This window comes from Drosophila miranda, chromosome XL (assembly GCF_003369915.1).
Source record: "Drosophila miranda strain MSH22 chromosome XL, D.miranda_PacBio2.1, whole genome shotgun sequence".
In the NCBI taxonomy this organism is placed as follows: Eukaryota; Metazoa; Arthropoda; class Insecta; order Diptera; family Drosophilidae; genus Drosophila; species Drosophila miranda.
This window is the reverse complement of record NC_046673.1, coordinates 17,626,905-17,646,993: the sequence shown is the minus strand read 5'-3', so window position 1 is coordinate 17,646,993 and position 20,089 is coordinate 17,626,905. Positions and strand designations below refer to the sequence as shown.

Genomic DNA, 20,089 nt, shown 5'->3' with positions numbered 1-20,089 from the left:
TAACTGAAATCGGACTCTTATTTACAAACTTCTGTTGAGAATTTGATTAAATATCGCACTTAAGGTTAATTGTAGACTTTTGTAACTCAAATTTGCATATAAATGTTAGATTCAATTGTCATTAAATTGGTATACCTTTTGAAATAGAAATATGCGTTTGCTAGGACTTCTATGACTAGTTGCATCCCGTTAATGTTTTCCAAAAAGACTAACCAAAAAGGGGGAATGTATATGTTGGGGAGTTGTGTCTAAAACTGGTAAAGATTAAGAACTACTTTAAATGATAAGCTTCCTATTCTTGGTATAGTTGTGGGCCTAACGAGGCTGTCAAATCACACATGAAGGGGCTCATGTTTCCGAAAACTGCGATCCACTTCTAAGAGGTAAACCTTCCACCTGTACACACTATCCATGTGCTATGTGCATCATAATGATGTTCCCCTAACTGAAAGGCTGTGTCTTTCCATTCTTCCAACAAATACAACATGTGGCGGGGATGTGGGCCTGAGATTGTAGGCCACAACATATGCAAAATGGTCAAGCAGATGGTTGGGGATATTCCAAACGGTATTTGGCAGGAAAGATTCAAATAAAAGACGGCAAGACAGCAGAGAACGGAAAGGTAAAGGTAACAAAGGAGAGGACGTATGTACATACAACGGAAGAAAAGTCAAAAAGTAGCCAAAAAAGAAAGCAAGCCAATGCTGCCAAAATAAATGGATTGATATATTGTTGTTTCTTGTTGCTTTAACGATGTTTTCCAATGCCAGGCGACGGATCGGGTCCGTCAGACATGAATGAAAAAACTCGGAAGAAAACTGAAAGAGTGGTGGTGGGGGTGGGGAGTGCGGGGAGAGTTAATGAAAACAAGCAAAAGCAAAAGCAAAACATACAACGGAAAACATACTAAAAAGTTAAGAGAATATTGAACAAGCGGCAGGCGGCAGACGGCAGGCAGTGCCCTGAGGGAAGGCCGGACACTGTCGGAGGGAGGGGGGCAACGCGTATACGTAATATTTGGAAACCTGCCTGAAACAATGCCACCCTCCTCCCCCCCCCCCCTCATTCTTCCCCTACCCCTAGCATAGCACACTTTCTTACTGCTGTTGTTGTTCTTTTTGTACAAATTTTGTCTTACAAATTATGTAAAATGTTTGCTTTTTGGCGCCAAAAACAAGGAGTTGGAGAATGAACGGACATGAGTGATGGACACGCATATGCCGGGGAAGCCCACCATCACACACTCTCACTCTGTGCGCTCTGCTAAAAAAAAGGGAGAGAGAGAGTGAAAGAAGAATAGAAACAGGTCGTCGAGCAAGCAGTGGAAGGTTCGGGAGACACGCGATAGTCGACCACAACACAAGGGTTAAGCCGCATGAGAGGCGGCCAACACACACACACACACATACAAAAACTCTGCTAAGAACAAGAAGCCGTCGAAGAAGTCGAATCCAAAGGTAGAAACGTAGCGACAGGACAGACAGACAGACAACAGACGAGGCGCGCCGCTATGCAAAGTTGAACACGACTCGACACGTCGACAGCACGACTGTTACTACCGCCTGCCGCCTGCCTGCTGCCTTCTATAAGTATCGCACGCCTCGCATCGTCTCGCCTCGCCTCGCCTCGCATTCGCCATCGGAATCGAATCGCACATCATGGCACCCCGCAACCAGGCGTATGCCAGACGACACCCCTCCCCACCATCCGCAAATACCCGAAAGCCCCAACCGTTCGGTCGGCGTCGCCAGGCAAAACAAAAGACCCAACAAAAACACAAAATATAGAAGAAGAACAAGAAAAAAAAGCAGAGAAAATGGAAAAAGTCGACAGCAGAACCTTGGGTAATCGTTCATTGGTTGAGGCCGGTTCCCCACCCCCCTGATAACAGCATCCTTATGCAGGAGGCGGGGTTGGTCACCCACTCCCATCAAATGCAGGGGTGGGGGCGGAGATCCACGCCAGCTGGCGTTGCCTGTCTACCGTTTAACCGGTAGCCCCGTTTACCGTTTACCGATTTCTAACATTTCGCCGTTTCATCGTTTCATCGTTTGTCGTCTGTCGTTTATCGTGCAGTACGCATGTCCCGGGACGCGATGGGAAGCAAACAAGGCAAGGCAGGGAGACGAATGAGTGGGACGTGACCAGGACCAGGACCAGGACGAGGAGAGAGAGAGAGAGCGAAAGGTTGTAAATCTGAACCTTTGTGTCTGCTTTTTAATGTGTAGGTGCATATAGCGTAAGCCGCCGCACAGAAAGCCCACAGAGGCAACGACCTGCTGGATACCCCTTAAAATATGGTCTGAAATACGAGGTCCTGAACAATTTATGATCTGATCTGTGATCAATACTCGAAAAAACTGTACCACGAACAAGATACCTCGACATTCCGAAAAGACAATATAGATAGTAAGACGAGTAACGTCCATACATTTTTTGGAACACGATTTTTTCAGGGTACCTCCGTCCTACCTCTCATCCCCATTTCTGAAAATAGCACAATGCCACATTAATTATTTAATAATCCTACCAATAAAATATCTAAAAACTCCAGACGTTATGTACTTCCTTTAAAGGGATCTAGCATCTCTTCGAACTAGAAACTAGACAAAAGAAATGACACCACAAAAGAAAACATATTCCTGTTTGAAAAAGCATTCCCTCTTCAGTGTTTCACCTACTACATCGCTTGCTAAGCAGTGCATTTTTCATTTGTGCAAGCAGTGCAAGGAGCGCCACCAGTGTGTACACACCCCGTATTTAACTTAAAGCCGAGGCTGGGTATCACACAACAGAGAGTACTTTGTGATTGACGCTGCCTAAGCTGGCGCTCATCACCATCATTGGCACGTGCATAGCCATGGGAATGGGAATGGGAATGGGGATGGGCATAAAAGGGGGATAACCGTTGTCATAGCCACTTGAAGCCCTATCCATGGACAACCTCGAGTGCGGACATTCAGCTGGATGGAGGACCTTCCTCCTTCTCCTATTCGAGCGCGCCTTCGCCTTCAACCTCTCCTCTCTTAGGGCTCGGACTGAGGGCCGCCCCGAGGCATGTTCAAGAGATTTCAATTAGCTCTAGAATCAATTGAGTCTGTTCTCGATGATAATATGGCGGGGGACCTAGTTAGCCTTAAGAGTAACAAATCCAGCAAGACGAGTACGATGTTTAAGATTAAAACTAGTAGGTTATGCTCCGAACCCACCCCCATTAACCCATTAACAAATTGCAAATTGCGCTGCAAACTGCATTTAAAGTAACCGAGGGGATCTGCTGCATGACGCGCAACATGTGTAACCGAACTGGTAGCAGAAAAGTATAATTAAATTGCAAAAATCTAGATCCCCATTGGGTCTCCAATTGCTATACAAATTGTAAAAGGTAGATCTATAATTCATAGCCAGTGGCGCAGCCTAAAGTAAGTCTCAAACAAGTCTTACATATGCTAACGCATGGCAGCCTAGAGAAAAAGCTGAAATTAGCAGAAGATTTTCAGATTTCCAACAACTTTCTAGGTGTATTTTCAGGGCAAGAATCAACTTAAATCAGCATTCATAGTCCAGACCAGACAGTCACAGTCCGCAACAGACTTTTCGTAAACTTAGTCTCAAAACTCTAGAACCCAGCTGCTAATACATCTAGCTAGTAAAAAAGTGTACTACGTTAACCCTAAGAGTATACTAGTTCTAATCGTATTTTGATGATCATAACTTTTAGATTTAAACATGGCTTCGTATGCCCAAAGTTTTTCCAATAAATCAAGGCTTGGACTGTGTCATATTAGCTCCATTGTAACCCCCTCTTGGAGTCGAAAACTCATCCATAAAGATGGCCGATTCCTCAGAACTCAACTCAGTTTTAAATGTTTTCATGTGAATGGCGTAAAAGCTGAATATCAATCGATTGTATATACAAATGTTCTTAGGTGCTTTCTATGACTTATAGCCCGACAAAAAGCATGATCAACGCTTAGATATTGTAGATTTATGATCTATGATGGATGGATGTATGTATAATGAATGATAATATGTATGGTAATGGGTTATGGGTAATGTGTAATGGGTTATGGATAATGGGTAATGGATAATGGTATGGGGGTGTAGTATGTATGTATGTATCTTACCAAAATCTCTTCCAATTCATTTTTAAATGTTCTGCTGAGGGCCTCGGCATGCGCTTGGGCATTTGTATTGATATTATTCACAATTTGATTTTGATTTAGTGCTGATTGATTGAGAGTCTGATTGGATGATGCATCGTTGGTAAACTCATAGACACAATTGCGATTTAGGTTTGTTGTTGTTGTCTTTATAAACTGTGTGAATAGTTGTTTCAGGATAGTAATAGTAGTAGTAGTAGTAGTAGTAGAAGTAGTAGTAAGCATGGAGTGGAAGAAGAGAAGAATATACAGAGAACAGTATAGAGTAAAGCAGAGAGCTGAATGGCAGAGCAGATGTTAGATATAGCATATAGTAGTAGTACGAATAGTAAAGCAATAGCCAATGACGATCCGATGGATGCAAAACTCATAAGATAATTTCATGAAATGATACTCGTATTTGCAATGAAATTTGGTAAACGAAAATCTGAAATCGAATGCATTTTTTGGTAAACGTAAATCAAATGTATGTACACTCCTTCTCTCATTTACATATGTATCTTCCAGCCCAAAAAAAGAACACACACGCGCAATATATATATGTACTTTCTATATCGTTCTGGAGTCCATCGTACTCTCCACTGAATATTATGTGCACTTACATCGGCTATCTTAACGGCCTGGCCATCCTTCTCCCATTTGGTTGCTATCTGCAAGGTCTCCGCTGTCTTTTGCTGTATGCTCTTTGAGTCATCCAATAAGGTCAATTCATAGAATTCTTGTATATCTGCAAATAAAAATACAAAGCCTCAATTAACAAATAGTTATCTAAGAGATTGGATCTTAAATGTAATACGTATATTAGTATCTTAAAACTGAACTAAGATCCATTTGATGAATAGTGGATGGGATAGAATAAATACCATATCCATATATACCATACCGTATATCAGAATCTTTACATCGAGACATGATCTGCCTATGTATCTTAAAATTACACACTTGAAAACGAGTTGCTCTATCATTAGTAGGGCTCGAAAACCAGGTGTTCAAAGAGCCAAATGGCCTTTAATCAGGGCTATACAAATTATCCGTAGATATCTAGCTAGATATAATCTGTACACGAATTCAAAGGCTTGTCAAAGCCATCCCTAAGATATATATCTATGGTTTACATAGATACATTACATGTACATAGATACAATATTTTAGTGCATCTATTTATAGAATTGCACTTGTCATGAATTGTATGAATTTATAATTAATATGTCCCAAGAATAGCTAACGTTTCGTCGGTAAACAGGGTAAGCATGTACAAAACAATACCCGATTTGTAGGGCATAATATATTTTACCGTCAGACGAAGTCCTTGTCGATCTGTTTATAGCTATTCAACAACTTTTTAATGGAGCTCCAGTGGCAGTGCAAAGATAATCTTCCACTACCTATACTCGCCATCTCACATTCATTATAAAATCTTACGAATTTAATCTGTTAACTAATGGCTAAATAATACTTTAAAGATTGGTCAGTAAGATTCCATTTCCAATGGGATATAAACCATTTCCTATTAAATATTAAGATTCCATGATTCCATGATTCGTTTTTCATAAAACTTAAACAGCCTTCAAAGCATAAATATGTAGTTTCTTAGATGCCCAAGTCCTGGACCGTTGACCGCATCGATGTGCATGATTTCCTCATGCCCCAGTCGGTCAAGGTAGGTGGCACGACAGAGAAGCCGGATCACCGCTCAGCAGAGCAATCGATTTGCTGCTCTATTAATAGGGTTTCCATTCAATTGAGACGTTAATCCTTAATCCCATATTGACGAATGGTAGCCATACAACAGAAGACCTTTGGAGCTGCCTTGAATTTAGAAATCTAGATGAATGTCGTCGGTGGTCATGAGGCTGTTCTGCGATGTCGCGGCCAGTGCCGGATGTCTTCTGTTTGCGGAACACTGAACGACCGTCGTACTGGCGTCTACGGACCAGTTAAAGAGATCCAGGGAGCAGAGCCAGGCTCTGGATTGGAGAGACGCATTCCCTTATCCATCGTTTGTCCATGAGGTTGGTCTTGCGCATCACCTCGTAGTCATCGTAGGCCTCCTTCACGAAGATTAGCTGGCGATAGATCCCATTCATCCCGAGGCGTCCGATGATCCTGCCGCAGAGTCATTTCTTCTGGGTAGAGGACATCCAATTCTATGAGTAAATTCCAATTTTATGTTCCCAGTTTCTGTAAGCAAAGAACTTCGTTATTTCTGTGTTCGAATACGACTATTAATTGAGTCACTTACCCTCTGATAGAGATGAACTCCTGGCAGTAGTCATCCATCCGCTTCGGGAGTCTGTTTGGAGCCAACTCAGGAAAGGATTATCCCCTTTTACTTAAAAACTGAAGCCATGCGGAGAGAGACAGTGATAGAGGGACAGGGAATATCCCCATTATCCCACACTTAAGCCCCCAATCCGACAGCCCGAAACCAGAGAACCCGACAGCAGATTCCCTGATTCTTGAGTAAACAATGAACGAACCCCACAACAATGGTTTGGACTGAGTGGCCAAAGTGGCAGCGTGGTTAATAAAGTTGAAAACATTGAATACAGATAGCGTGGAGCATGGATAACGTGGAATGCATCCGAATGAATAAATAAACAGCAACGCTCACGGGGGCTTTGGCTACCCCCCCACGAGACGTGCAGGCAACGCCACCTCTTGGCGTGAAGGGGTCTGCGGTGACACTCACTTGAAACTGTTCTTGACTCTAGATTGCTGCTTAGAGCAGAGGTTTAGAGGGTGTCTTATGTCTTAAATACTACAACGTCCTGGGAGGCAATGTACTGTAATTGTTGTACCACCAAAAAACACTTCTTAAGAGGGGTTTGGAAAGTGTTACGTTTATTATAGGGAAAATCCACTGCTTTTAGATTCCCTAAAATAGAGTATACAGATCTTTGTCATGGATCTTGATGAAATATTGAACGATTTTATGTAATAACAAGCAAAATTCAGAACTTTAATATAGGTATTCTACAAGTTTTATAAGTATTTTAGTATAGTGTCGCGGCACGTGTGCCTCGACTCTCAACAAAAGGACTCTGGTTAACCCCCAAAAAGAGCCTTAAAACAGGGATTTTATGTATTCAATTTGAAGATTAAATCACTAACTAAAAATTAAACGATTTCCATAAGAAATTCTTTCTCTAACTTTTTATATAGTCTTCGATTTCAGAGATCTCTCTTCTGAGTAATACTTTCTAAGAATACTTTTTCCAGTCTTAAGCAAGTGTCATAGTCACGCGCTCATCTCCAGCTTGTGTTGATTATTGAAAAGCTCTCTTTCCCCTCCTCATCTGTGCCCCCCGCTGGATGGAAAAGGCGCTGGTGCGGTAGCAAAAGCAAGCAGCGGAAATCAGGAAACTGCCAGAATGCATCTCAAATGCACACATTTCAATGCGCACTGACGGCGGCACTGACAGCGCCACTGACAGCGAGACCAGGACCGGGCCCCACCACTCCACCCAGCCAACGCCAATATGTTTCGCTTCCACAAAACAGTCGAGTGGCCTAAATGGGGGAATGAATCGAATCGAACCGAACCGAACCGAACCGAAGCGAGGCTGAACTTTACAGAAACTGAACAAACAGGGAGAAACGAAATCCATGGCGCCCATTTAATTTCCTGTTCACGACAGCGCCACTTGCCAGGAAGAAAAAAAACAAAAATCTGGCAAGGGGAGTGGGAGTGGGAGCGGGAATGGAAATGAAAATGGGAGCGGAGAAAGACAAGCATTGGAGCATTGAATTCCAAACGGTCGTACACCGTAATATATGAAATCGTACTCTCAGTGAAATGGTCGTCGTCGTCGTCGTCGTCGTCTGTGTAGACACAGTGCCGGGAACAGGAGCAGGAGCAGGACCCCCTACTGCCACAAGGATATATTTATCGTAATGGTGTCTGCAGGCTAGTTATTCGGTGGAACAGAGCAGGAAATGTTTGAATTTATTGGAAACATGTTCCATGCTAATGGAACTGAGGAACACACTTGCTGTGAGGCCCCGTTCTGGAATATCAGTGGAACGAAGAGAATGGTGGAGTGAGCAGATGCTGCATATTGAGAGCAGGGTTCTACGACTCTTAAACAATATTTGATATCTATAAAGATTCAAAGATTCGAATGGGATTTTAAACATATTTCCTGCAGAACTACTGCCAAAGTATTTTGTACAAGTTCTAGACCGTGGAGGGTCCAGTATCTTCGGTTATGCAATCGATTGAGCCACTTGAACCCAAAATGAGTTATCGAATGCTTTTGCTTGGGAATGTTTCCTACGGATTCTCCTGCTCTGCTCTGTTCTGGCTGCTGGCGCTTTGTATTGCAAACATTTCTGCTTTTCTCAGCCGAATGCCAATGTCATAGCCCCCGGCAGGGAGGTAGGAAGGTGGGGCGGATCAGGGAGGTTCTGGTTCTGTTTCTGGCCAACAACAGATGATGAAACTCAATCCACCTTCCCTTTCGTCCTGTGGCCCCATCGCTTGGCTTCTGCTCCTTGGAGGAGGCTCGTGAAAATCGATACCCACCCAGGCCCCAGTTGTGTGTGGGAGTGTGTGTGTTGGAGAGCCCAGGTCTCAGTCAGAGATAAACCGAATTCTAGGCCAATTAAATTCGGATTTTGGCAAGCACATGCTAACCGCCTACACAGCCCCACACACTCGTTCATCATTTTCTGTTCCTAGTGGCCTCTGGCTCTGGCTCTGGCTCCTACTGCGGCTTCCACTGCCACTCTTCTGAGTGTCAATTGGTGGCATGAACTTTAAGCATCTCCCCTTACAAAGGTGTGTGTTCTAGGGTGTTTGGGTGTCTCCTGTCACCAAAAGAATGCCAAGTCCTTGACTACTTCACTTTTGGCTAATTTTCGAGTTTAAAATTGAGAAACTTGACGCCGCATTTGTGTCTGGATCACATTGCTTACAATTCCAAAACACTCTTGCACTCAATTTACTCAATTTAGGTTTAACATTAAGTTCTAAACACAAAGGTGCATTCATTTCTCGATTACGACGAGTGCCAGGGCCACTCAATCAGCTTCCTCAAGGAGGGAAAAACAGATTAGAAAACCCCCTTGTTCTGCAGCGAGTCGGCATTCCTTCTCATGCACTTGACATCAAGTTATACAAGAAAATGTATGGTAAAGGACAAATAAAAGAGCTTATCGTAAAATTTATTCAACACTTTTTGACTTTCCGAAAAGCCTCTATTTCTCGGATTAAATCGAACCGCAAACAGAGCTTTTTTTTCCATGCAGTTGGTGCAATGAGACTGTAAATATCAATGGGTGCCCCTCAGAGCCTGTGCAATCCCTAATCCGCTTCGAACATGGCTTGATAGAAAATACACAGAAGGCAGAGGGCAGAAGCAGCTCTTTCTCGTACGCAGCAGCAGGAGGGGCTTACCTCAAGCCTCAAGCTGCTTTCTCATGCAGTTGATGTTCGTCTATGTCATTGGAATTGGATTGGAATACTCAGGCTGAGGCTGAGGCTGAGGCTACTGTTGTGGCTGAGACTACTGTTGTGGCTGTCGGCTGTCAGATGCCGGCTAATGCCATGTTAATTATTACCAAAGAGTGTATTCACACTCCTCCTCCTCTGTGGCCTGGCCCCTCTGTGGCTGCGCACAGCCTCTGCGTATTCGTCGCACACACTCTCTTGCTGCTGCAGTTGTGGCTGGGGAGTGGATTTTTGAGAATTCATTGACTCGGCTTCCATGCGCTCGGCCAGACTATAGCGCCTCAAGAGATCCCGCCTATCCACCAGGGACATCATGATGCCCTGGCAGTCTCCAGATGGCTGACAGAAGGTCCACGATCCAAATATGGTGTCCACACAACCGCAGGTGCGACAATAGCCGACAAAGTTGCCCACCAGATTGGACTTTACCTTGCGGAAGGCCAGCGAGACGGGTCCCCCCAGTACGCCCAGGGTGTGTCCCGAAAAATCCCAGTCGTCCAGGTTCTCGACGATCACATGGGCTCGTGGCGGCACCGTCTCCTGCACGGTGACATTGATCATCTGGTCGGACGGCATGAGTTCCTCTTTCTTAGAGTCAGCCCTGTCCTTCGGCTGGGATGGGTTAATCTTCACGCACTCTCGGCGAGATATATCCAGCTTGGGGCTATAACAGGCTGGATTCTTCTCTCCCTCGGCACTCTTGCTTTTCTTAGGAGCTCGGATGTTGATCCGCACGCCCAGCACAAGGGACTCCCAGGAGCCAATTATGTCGCAGGGTGCACCTGTGCAAGAGAGAGATACTTAAGGCGATTGCGATCGGTAGAGAACTGATGGCTTACCATCTGCTGGATCGGTAAAACAACAGGACAAATCGTCAAGGTCCTTTTCGTTGCCGGTATCGTTGCTGCATTTGCTTTCCTGCAGGGTGTCCAAACGCTGCAGAATCTTGTCCAGCACTGGCCCTAAACTGGATGGATCCTGTGCACGCGAATCGGTTTTCGATGGCCTCTGGATCGGCGGATCCTGTGCGGGCTGTTCCTGTGGCTGCGGATCCTCTATAAACGTCTCTTGTGGTAGCTTCGATTTCCGCAATGCATTTAATGTTAAACTCCCTGCCTGGCCACCGCCGATCTGGTGTCCTTTTTTGAGAGCATCATACACTAGAGCAGAGCTTTTAAAAACAAGCAACCACTTACCCGCCTGTCCCTGACGCACAATCGAACCCATATTCGAACCCATAATACGCTGGAACAGCTCCATGGGTGACATATTCATTTGACTGGCCATATTGTCAATCGAATTCCCCCCGATCTGCGGCTCGGAGGCCATGTCAGCTTGATTGGCTAGCTCCTCGGGGAAGGACACTGGGTCATCGGGAGCTGCGATCGCGTACCGCTTGGATGGTGAATAGCCGGGTGCCAGGCCTCTATCTATCACTTCCTTCCACCAATCATGTTTCGAATGCAGGCTCTGCCTTAGGCTCTGCATCTGCCTTTGGTACGCATCGATGAGGCCGTACAACGACGACTGTTTGATTACAAAATGGATAGGATCTTCCGCAGGGGAAGGACGTGCTTTAAGTCCTTTATTTTCGTTGTACAGACGCGCTTTCTTTGTCATTTTATGGGGCTCTGAGCTCAGTCCCGGCTCGATCAGTGGCACCTCGTTCCAGACGAGCTGACGGATCCTCGACTGACGGATCCTCGGAGCTCCGGATAACTTATCCACGACCCTCTGCCTGGTCTGTTTCTTGGCCTGCATTTGGCCCTGATCAGCTGCCAGCATCGCTGGCTTTGAATTTTCACAGCGACATGAGCCCATCTCATTCCACTCCATGGGGGAATTCCCTTCACTGGTCGCGGGAGACTGTTCGCTGAGCGCCTGGGAGAATATTTTCTGGTAGTAGTCATAGAGGCCTCCCGTGTGGTCGGACGGTCGTCGCTTCCTCAAGTCTTTCAGGATGCTTCTGAAAGTAGTGGCGGTCCTCTGGGGATCCACTTGATCGAGAAGCTTGTCTGTGGCTTGACCAAACGGGCCACTCAATGGGTCGGCTAGCAGGCAGTCACTGATGCTGGTCAGTGGTGGCTCCGTCTCATCGCTGATGCTCTTCGCGAGCTCGCTTACCACATCACTCTGGTCCAGTCGCTCAGCAATATTCACTAATTCGATCAAGGCACTGAGCCTACCCATTCCGGGCATCGCTAAAGTCCCTGGCTCTGGCTCTGCCTCTGTCTCTGCCTCTGTCTCAGGCTCTGCCTCTAGCTCTGTCTCTGGCTCTGTCTCTGTCTCTGGCTCTGTCTCTGGCTCTGTCTCTGGCTCTGTCTCTGGCTCTGTCTCTGGCTCTGTCTCTGGCTCTGTCTCTGGCTCTGTCTCTCTCTCTGCCTCTGCCTCTGTCTCTCTCTCTGCCTCTGCCTCTGCCTCTGGCTCTGCCTCTAGCTCTGTCTCTGGCTCTGGCTCTGCCTCTGTCTTTGGATATCGGATTGAGGCTGGGACAGGACCTTCGGCCAGGTCCTCGTTGTATCTCTGTTTCGGTTCGTACTTCCGCTGGGCCGCCTTTGCTGCTGACTCCAATCGACTGGGCATCGTTTTCTTCTTCAGTATTAGCATGCCAACGGACTCCTTCCCATCGGAGCTCCGTTCGCTTTCTTCCTTTGACTTGGAGCTGGGCAGTCGGCCAAAGTACTTCACGGACTGCAGTGTATGCTCTTCCGCAGCAGCGTATTCGATGGGATGGTGTTCCTCAGATACATTCCATTGATTCAGCGGCTCATCCACATCCTCGCTGTCCCTGTCGCTTACCTCTTCCTCGTACCTCACCAAATCCAGATAGGCCTCGTAGAGTCGCTGAGTATGCATCCGCCGATCACCAATGTCCCCCGACATTTTTCTCCAGGGGCCGGTCTCCTGCCGTTGCTGTCCATCCTTCGTCTTGTCCTTGGGCAGGCCGGCGTTTGCTGCGGCGAAGATTGACAGTAAAAGGAGCAAGCCCCACGTGAAAACCGCTCGGGGTGCGTGCTCCTGTTCTCTCAACATATTCACGACGGGAAAGGAAGCAAATTTTCGCTTCAATATTACTTGTATATCGTATGACCAGTCAGGCCTTTTGTATCTGGCATATATAACAAAAAACGAGACGGAAAAGTTCCGGGTTTCTGGCTGATCTTAGAGAAGTCTAATGGAGCTCCATTTTACAGACACTCGATTCCCAGCCCTCAAGTACTCCCCCATTAAACATCAATGTGTGTACATTGTACGACCAGAGAGCACAGAAAAAGTGTTACAATGTTTATACGACAACACGATTTCATGAAATTCGTGTACCCTGTTTAGGTGAAGCATGTCCGATGACTTCATTGGACACGGAGGCACTGCTTTAAGGCATCATTTTGCAAATATAATAAAAATAAATATAATTTAATTATAATCTAATCCCCAATTCTGTACAAATTGAAATCGTTGCATTTCATGATGGTATAATTGTAAAAAATCCTGTTTTTACCACTCCATATAAAATAAAAAATATAAAAGTAAACAAAAATTAAAAACAAACTATTAAACACTTAAATATGTAATAAAATAAAAATAAAAATGCACTTGCTAAAGAAAAGAAAAAAATAAAAAGATCATAAAAACAACTTAATTATACAAATTCACTTAAAATTAAATAAATTTCACCATAAGGAAAATACTTTGTTAAATAAATTAATAAACATTCAATTTCAATTGGGAATTTTTTTTTAAAAGCAAAGCTATCATGGATTTACCAATATTTATTAATTTTTAAAGATTAAGTAGTTTTTATATATTTTTATTTATTCCGTATAAACGAAAGAGTGTGTAACAAGCAGGACACACATGAAGGGACCACCAACAAAGTGCGAAGACGAAGAACAAGAAGAACCAACAACAAAGTGACAAATAGTTGAAGAAGAAGTGGCAGCAGAAACAGTCACAGAAGCAGTAACAAAGTAAGATGAAAGAAGGAAGAAGGAAGAAGCACCGCGAGGTGGAGGAATCGACTCGACTCGACTCGAAATGTTAGATATGGGGTACAAAACGGATTATGCAACTGCTGCCTTGGCATCGGCATCGGCATCGGCGGCGGCACACAGTGTGGTTACCCCATGAGAATGATGACGATGATGATGATGATGATGCCACAGTATAGGGGGCACGGCAAAAGTACAGAGGGAAGGCCATGATTGTCGGTTTGAATGGGACACACACACACACAGCACAGGCACCAGGGCACAGACATAGAGAGAGCGAAGCAACTTTTGCAAATTATACAACAGGCAAGAAAAAAAAAAAGAGTCCCACAGAGCAGACACAATGGCCTGGCCGGCTGCCTGCCCCTCAAAATGGATGGATACCCGGCAACGAATGTCAGCCCCCGAAGGGGAACACGGTGGGAGGGGCGCCACACTCAAGCGACAAGCTGCGACCGTGACTGCGCTGCTCTGCTCTCCTCTGCTCTCCTCTGCTCTGCCTGGGCTGTGTTTGACCCAAATCCTATGCAATATTATCGCTCTCTCTTCTGGCTGTTTTTCGTTGTTGTTTTTCCTTCCCTGTCAAGTGGAAATAATTTCAAGCCAAAAGAAGAATAGAAATGAGAGACAACAAATATCGATTGGACGATAGGCAGGCAGACCGGAACAACTACTAACGGGATCCTCTTCCAGTTCGATAAGTTCTTGAGATTGAACTTCTGATACGGTAAAAAAACAAAAAACACGAACAATTCATCGATAATTCAATACTTAAATAAGCCATAGTACATGGAGGATTGTTTTCCTTTTAATTCTTTAAAGAATAATCATGCTTAAATGGTATTTTATATTATAATCCAAATGTGGCACCAGATTATAGATAGAAAATACTTGTTGATGCAGGATATGTCCCAAGACATATCCCCTGTTCTTATACTACTTATCATCTAATAGCTCTTACAATCAAAGACATATCTTAGCCAATCGTAACTATCGTTTGGGGGACGGTGGGTATTGATTACTCACCTAACAGCGCTTGAAACAAGCGAGACTTAAATATGCGTATAACGCGTTCGATTGCAATACGCAGCGCTCGATCCTGCGGCTCGGAGAGTCGGGCATGGTAGTCCTCGAGCAGTTCCAGAGCACGATGAGCTTCTGCAAAGTGATCAAAGAGTGAACAAATTGAGTTGAGTATAATATAAATAAAAGGCAATAAAAAGGTCTGTAGATAGATGTCATGGGATCCCAATAACCAATCCATAATTACAGCTATTCTTTTTCCCACTGTTTCTCTTTGGTTGCTTAAATATTCCCTAGTTTTTCTGAGAAATTTTCATTAGATCTTCTGTTCTGTATCCCCCATACTTTGTATATCCGCAATACGTTCGTCCTCCTCCTGGCTCTGGCCCATCTCCAGTCCGGCCTCGCCAAACACCGTTGACCAGAAGCCCCGCTGCTCCGCTGGCATTCCAGGCGCTGCCGGGGGATGAGAGGATCGCTGCTTTGGCTTCGGCTTGGTCTTCTTGGGGGGACTAAGCTGCTGCAACTGCTGTTCGGACTGCGACTTCGCCAGGTTCTCTCGCTCCAGGGTCTCGATCATGGCCCGAAAGCGTCTCAGCTCCATGCGCAGGCCCTCGGAGCTGTTGCGACTGGAGGAGGAGGCGGATGCGGAGGCGGACAGTAGCAAACGGGAACGGGCGGCTCCTGCAGAGGGTGCCGCCTCCCACTCATCCCGCGAGGCATCGCTCTCGGACTTCTCAAAATAACCGGACTCCACATCCGGTGTCCGTTGCTCGGCGGCTGTCGAGGAGAGCACGTGGCCGTACTCGAGGAGATCCTGTGCCGAGTAGAAGCATTCGATCGACTCGCGTACACTGTCGCGCAGCGAGGAAGGACATTTCAGGGGCTCCTGTTCCTGTTGCGGCTCTGCACTCTGCTGGACGACTGCAGGTCCCTCCTCGCTCACAAATGATGGTCTGGCCGAAGAGGGCTCAGCAAAGTTGACATCGATTTGTTCTTGAATTTCTATGGCTTCCTCATCAGTTTGCAGCAAGACAACCACTGGGGCGGCTGTGGGTTTCTCCTCCACCTCCTTCTGCACTGGCAGCAGGGACTCCTCCTCCTCCAACTCTGCCTCATCATCGGCTGGCGAGGAATCCTCCTCCTCCTCCTCATCATCGTCGTCGTCGTCGTGAAAGGTCTTGTCGTCGCTGCTGAGCAAACCCTCGTTGGGATCGCTGCTCTTCTCGCGCTCGGAGCCCGAGTCCGTGTCCGAATTCATTCTCAAAGAAAGCCACCTCTCTTCAGGTCCAACCACCGCACTGGACTGGTTCCGACCGCCAGTCTTTTGCTTTATAATATCCCATATACCGCCGCAAATGGGTGTTACCCTAATAGGCCCCAATAAATCAATAAAGATTGACTAAAATTACGTATGCCCTTTCAACTGAATGCTCTTCTTACACAGTTCTTCTCCTCTGCTCGGTTTTTAAGTATAGTTTCGTTCTTCTCTTTATGCTCGCCCCTTTCAGGGTCAGGGGTCATTTCTACAGCAAGTTTCTACGCCTGGGCCTGTCATCTGTCGCATTGCCAAAAAAAATTAAACACATAATTTATTATTATAGTCGCGAGTCCCACAAATTTTGATTATACACGGACATTATAACAAATCAAAATGCACAAGATACTTTTTACTACTACATAGATAAGATACATATATAGAGTGGTATCTGTATATCTGTGGCAGCACGCGTCAGACACTGCCGTTGACCTTCACTGTACATTTGAAGAGAGCAGCCTGCTGCTCTCTGAAACGAAATATATTCCAAATCCAATCATAGTTTTACTCCAAGACGTTGTCCAGCCAAAGCCTCATCTATAAGACTCAATAAAGGGTCTTATCGTGTCTTCCCAGATAGAGGATTCTGTGAGCATTATATGAGTTATAAGATCATGATCTTTTCAATCAATCTTCAAAGATCTTTCGACCACAATACGGGTCTTGTGTTTTTGCAATTCTTGGGCATTCTCTTTTGCAGCATTCACTTGGGCGCCTTCAGTCTTAAGAACCAACGTGCCTTGTCGTGCACACGTCATGTATTGTGATTGAGTTCTCGTGCCTGCGGTTGGCTATGGAAAAAAGAAACCTCGGAGCAATGGAAGCTAGACGTCTTATTAGAGGGACTTTTCTTGTCTTCCCAATTGAATGTAGAGCGTTTCCACTATTGCATTTATCAGGCATTGAAATTGTAATTGAATACTCTTATTGACTTTTCTGTTTCCCGTTTATGTCTTTTTTATTTACTATTTCTTAATGCTTTTGCTTACTGAAATTCGAATACGCGTAAACAAACGATCGGAAATGATCGGAAATCTGATGCCAAGAAAAACATCGATCGAGACGGGGGACCAAAACCAAGCCAAGTGCTTACTCAGAATTTGGAGAATGAATTCGAACGAGTGGTTGAGTGTTTGGTGTGGGAATCAATTGGGGCCGCCTAAAAAACATATTCCTTTTTAGTTGCTGAGAAAAACAGCTGTCGGAACAGCTCTTGAAACTATGATAATATTGGGTTGTTTTCGTAAAGAGGGCATTTAAAGCTTTAATTATTTAACAAGTCTGCGTGGTTAGTGGATTCTAAAAAAAAACCTAAATTAATTCGATTAAAACGGTGGAAAAACCAGCCATCAGGGAATAAAATATGCTACGAAATGTTTTTCATTTAATTTTTATGAAAATAGACATGTCATTTTAAGACCCTAATTATCACAAGCTAATATTTACAAAGTACAACAAACGTGTCTAATGCCCACATACTTTTCTATATCTACATGTGTATATCCTTTTTGTTGTAGAAAACTTTGAGTGAAACGCACTCCCCTCCCTCCCTCCCACACACACACATTCTGTAGCAAAACCCACATAAGCTTGTTTTCGGATGGAAGAGGGGATTACTGCACGGTTCCTCACCCCCAACCCTCCCATCTTCACTCTTGGGTAGAGTGCCTGCCACAAACTGTGAATAGACTTTCCAGGTAATACTCTCATAGAGACCGCCAGAGAGACAGGGAGAGAGAGATTCCCGGGAATGATGAAAACCATCAGAGGAGCTCTCCAGATGGATACGATAGGATGCAAAACGAAAGGAGAAACAGGAACATCAAATGGAAAATGGAAAACGGCAACAACATTTCGTGGTGCCTCATTTCGCTTACCTTGCTTTTTCACTGGCATTCTGTGGCTGTGGCTGTTGCAGTTTCTGCTATGGCTATGGCTGTGACTGTGGATAGTGGTGGCTGTGGCTGTGGCTGTGGCTGTGGCAGCGGCGGAGGCGGAGGCGGTGGTGCAGCAGCAGGAGCTTTGAGTGTAGTCCAATGCTGCCGTTATCTGTATAGCGTATACCGTAATTTTGAGTATCTTTTCTTTTCCCTTCCTCGGTTGTATCGTATTCGTCGTATGTGGAGTGTGGAGTGTGGTACTTATCGAGATATACACATTAATATGGCTTATTCCTCTCTTTTTTACGATTATTGAATTAATTTCGTGTTGCACGCACCGCTCATTCCATGAATGAAAGTCGCTGTAGTGTTTTTATGTACAAAATATGCCGTGTCGTTTTTTGTTTTTTTTTCCTATGGGTTTTGTGGATTTCTTTCAGTTCTTGGTTGTGTTTGGTTTTGTATCTTTTGCGTGTGTGCGTTCACGGTTTCTTTCGGGAATCCTTTGTCACATATAAGCTCCCTATCTCTCGCTCTCAGAGATCTCTTCTGGCCATTACACTGTACAACAATACACAAACAACAACAACAACAACAAAAAACCACACTACGTCTCTGACGGCAGGCACTCAACTCTCATGCATTTGATCGATCCTTTCCTTTTCGATTTTTGCTTTGATTTTGCATGAGGATTTCACTTCATTTCCGTCACCATCTAAAAGGCAAAGGCATTCTATTTTTTAATTAAGTATTTTCTATATAAAACAAAAAACAAAAATTAAAACTCTTTCAGAGGACAGAACTTAAATATACTATTTCTGTTCTGTTCGTTCTGCTTGAGATTTGTACAATATTTTACTATTGAGAGAACATAGGATTGCCCCTTTTTGCGGATGGTAGAACTGGTAAATCATCAGTAAAACGAATTAAACATGAAACCCAATTATTGTTCTTCCCATTCTGTATAATATGACACTCGTAGCCACCACAAAAGGCTCTTGTTATTGTTTTGTTTACTGAGAATCTGTTGAAAAGGGAAGCTTGAAATTTCCACGAATGGGTGGGAGAATGGTAGTCATATGATACATAGGCAAATGCTAGAGTGCCTAGAATTACATTCCTGGAATTGTCGGAGTAGCAGTAATCCTCAATTCCAATTGAGGCTTGAGATCTTAAAGTTCTTGTTCTGAAATATTCCAGCATTTGGGGGCAAAACTCAACAAATTGTATGCAAACAAACGCTAATAAAAATTAAACTATATTTGGCAAAGATTTCCAATGAAAGAGAATCTTCAGGGTCTGCGATTTGTTCGGAATAATAAAATATTCTTTTGGATTGCTATTCCTTTCGATGTGATTGAAATCTGAAAAGATTTCATTTGATTTTGTGATTGTTTTTGAGTCTTATTTTCAATCAATAATATTTCAATTGGTTTTCAAGTTGTTTTCTGTGCTTTTTGCGAGGCTTCAGGAACACACCGGCGATTGTATAATCATACAAAAAAAAAATATACAAAAAAAATTGCAATTTCTGACACACACACACACACTGGCGGTGGCAGTGGCACACCCATACAAATGCAATTTAATGCGCTTCCGATTGCATTTGTCTCGACGACAACGACGACGACGCTGGCGCTGGTGGCGACAGCGCAAACTGTATTTTGTATTTATTTAGACAGGGGAGAAACAGAGGAACCAGGGGGGGGGGTCTGGGATTTCGGGTTGGGCAGCAGGGAGCACTCATATTTTGAGAACATGTCGCGTCGATGTCGAAATTCTCGGTCGTCCCGAACCAAAAAAAAATATTTTGTTTGTCCGCGCGAGATCGTTTCACGGCGGCGGCTATTGTTGTGCTTTTGGCTTTTATTTGTATTCGTTTTGCTTGGTTTTGGTTTTGTAGTTGTTTATGGCTTTGGTTTTTTGTTTTATTTTATTTGCGTTTCGTTTTGCTTGCTTTTTCTTATATTTTATTATTTTCGTTTTGCTCCGATTTTACATATATATGTATGTATGTATGTATATGGATGTGTGTGTGTGTTTTTTCCTGTTTTGGCTGCTCTAAATAATCTATGTATGTATGTATTTCACTCATTTTCATACAGGAGATGAAACACACAAAATTGCACATTTGTTTGGACGGAAATTTGAAAATGTCATGTTCACGTTTTGGGCAGAAAATTCAACATTTCACAAGCACGTTTGATGGCACCGTTACTTGTTACATGCACAGGTGCAATCACACGTCGCAGACACCGCTC

General features: G+C 44.3%; 2 protein-coding genes across 24 annotated transcripts in view; both read right to left on the bottom strand.

Moving 5' to 3' along the window:
• The window catches only part of LOC108155488 (disks large 1 tumor suppressor protein), a 47,526-nt gene that overhangs the window by 24,372 nt on the left and 3,065 nt on the right, over nucleotides 1-20,089 (bottom strand). For 6 of the 23 annotated variants that reach the window (XM_033398283.1, XM_017286325.2, XM_033398295.1 and 3 more), the window contains exons 1-4: nucleotides 14,976-15,934; nucleotides 14,634-14,765; nucleotides 4,766-4,890; nucleotides 4,128-4,319 (exon numbers count right to left, since the gene is read on the bottom strand). In XM_033398283.1, coding sequence (XP_033254174.1) covers nucleotides 4,128-4,319; nucleotides 4,766-4,890; nucleotides 14,634-14,765; nucleotides 14,976-15,891 — 1,365 coding nt within the window. In that variant the 5' untranslated portion in view covers nucleotides 15,892-15,934. Of the gene's footprint in view, nucleotides 1-4,127; nucleotides 4,320-4,765; nucleotides 4,891-14,633; nucleotides 14,766-14,975; nucleotides 15,936-17,825; nucleotides 18,544-20,046; nucleotides 20,062-20,089 lie in introns of those variants that run through there. The other 17 variants (XM_017286316.2, XM_017286334.2, XM_017286344.2 and 14 more) reach the window with 7 other exon arrangements.
• LOC108155555 lies at nucleotides 9,305-11,904 on the bottom strand. Its single transcript, XM_017286450.2, has 3 exons — nucleotides 10,815-11,904; nucleotides 10,458-10,757; nucleotides 9,305-10,400 (listed from the first exon to the last, which is right to left on the bottom strand). Exons 1-3 carry the CDS (start codon nucleotides 11,815-11,817, stop codon nucleotides 9,718-9,720), a joined length of 1,986 nt encoding a protein of 661 aa, XP_017141939.1. The 5' UTR covers nucleotides 11,818-11,904; the 3' UTR covers nucleotides 9,305-9,717.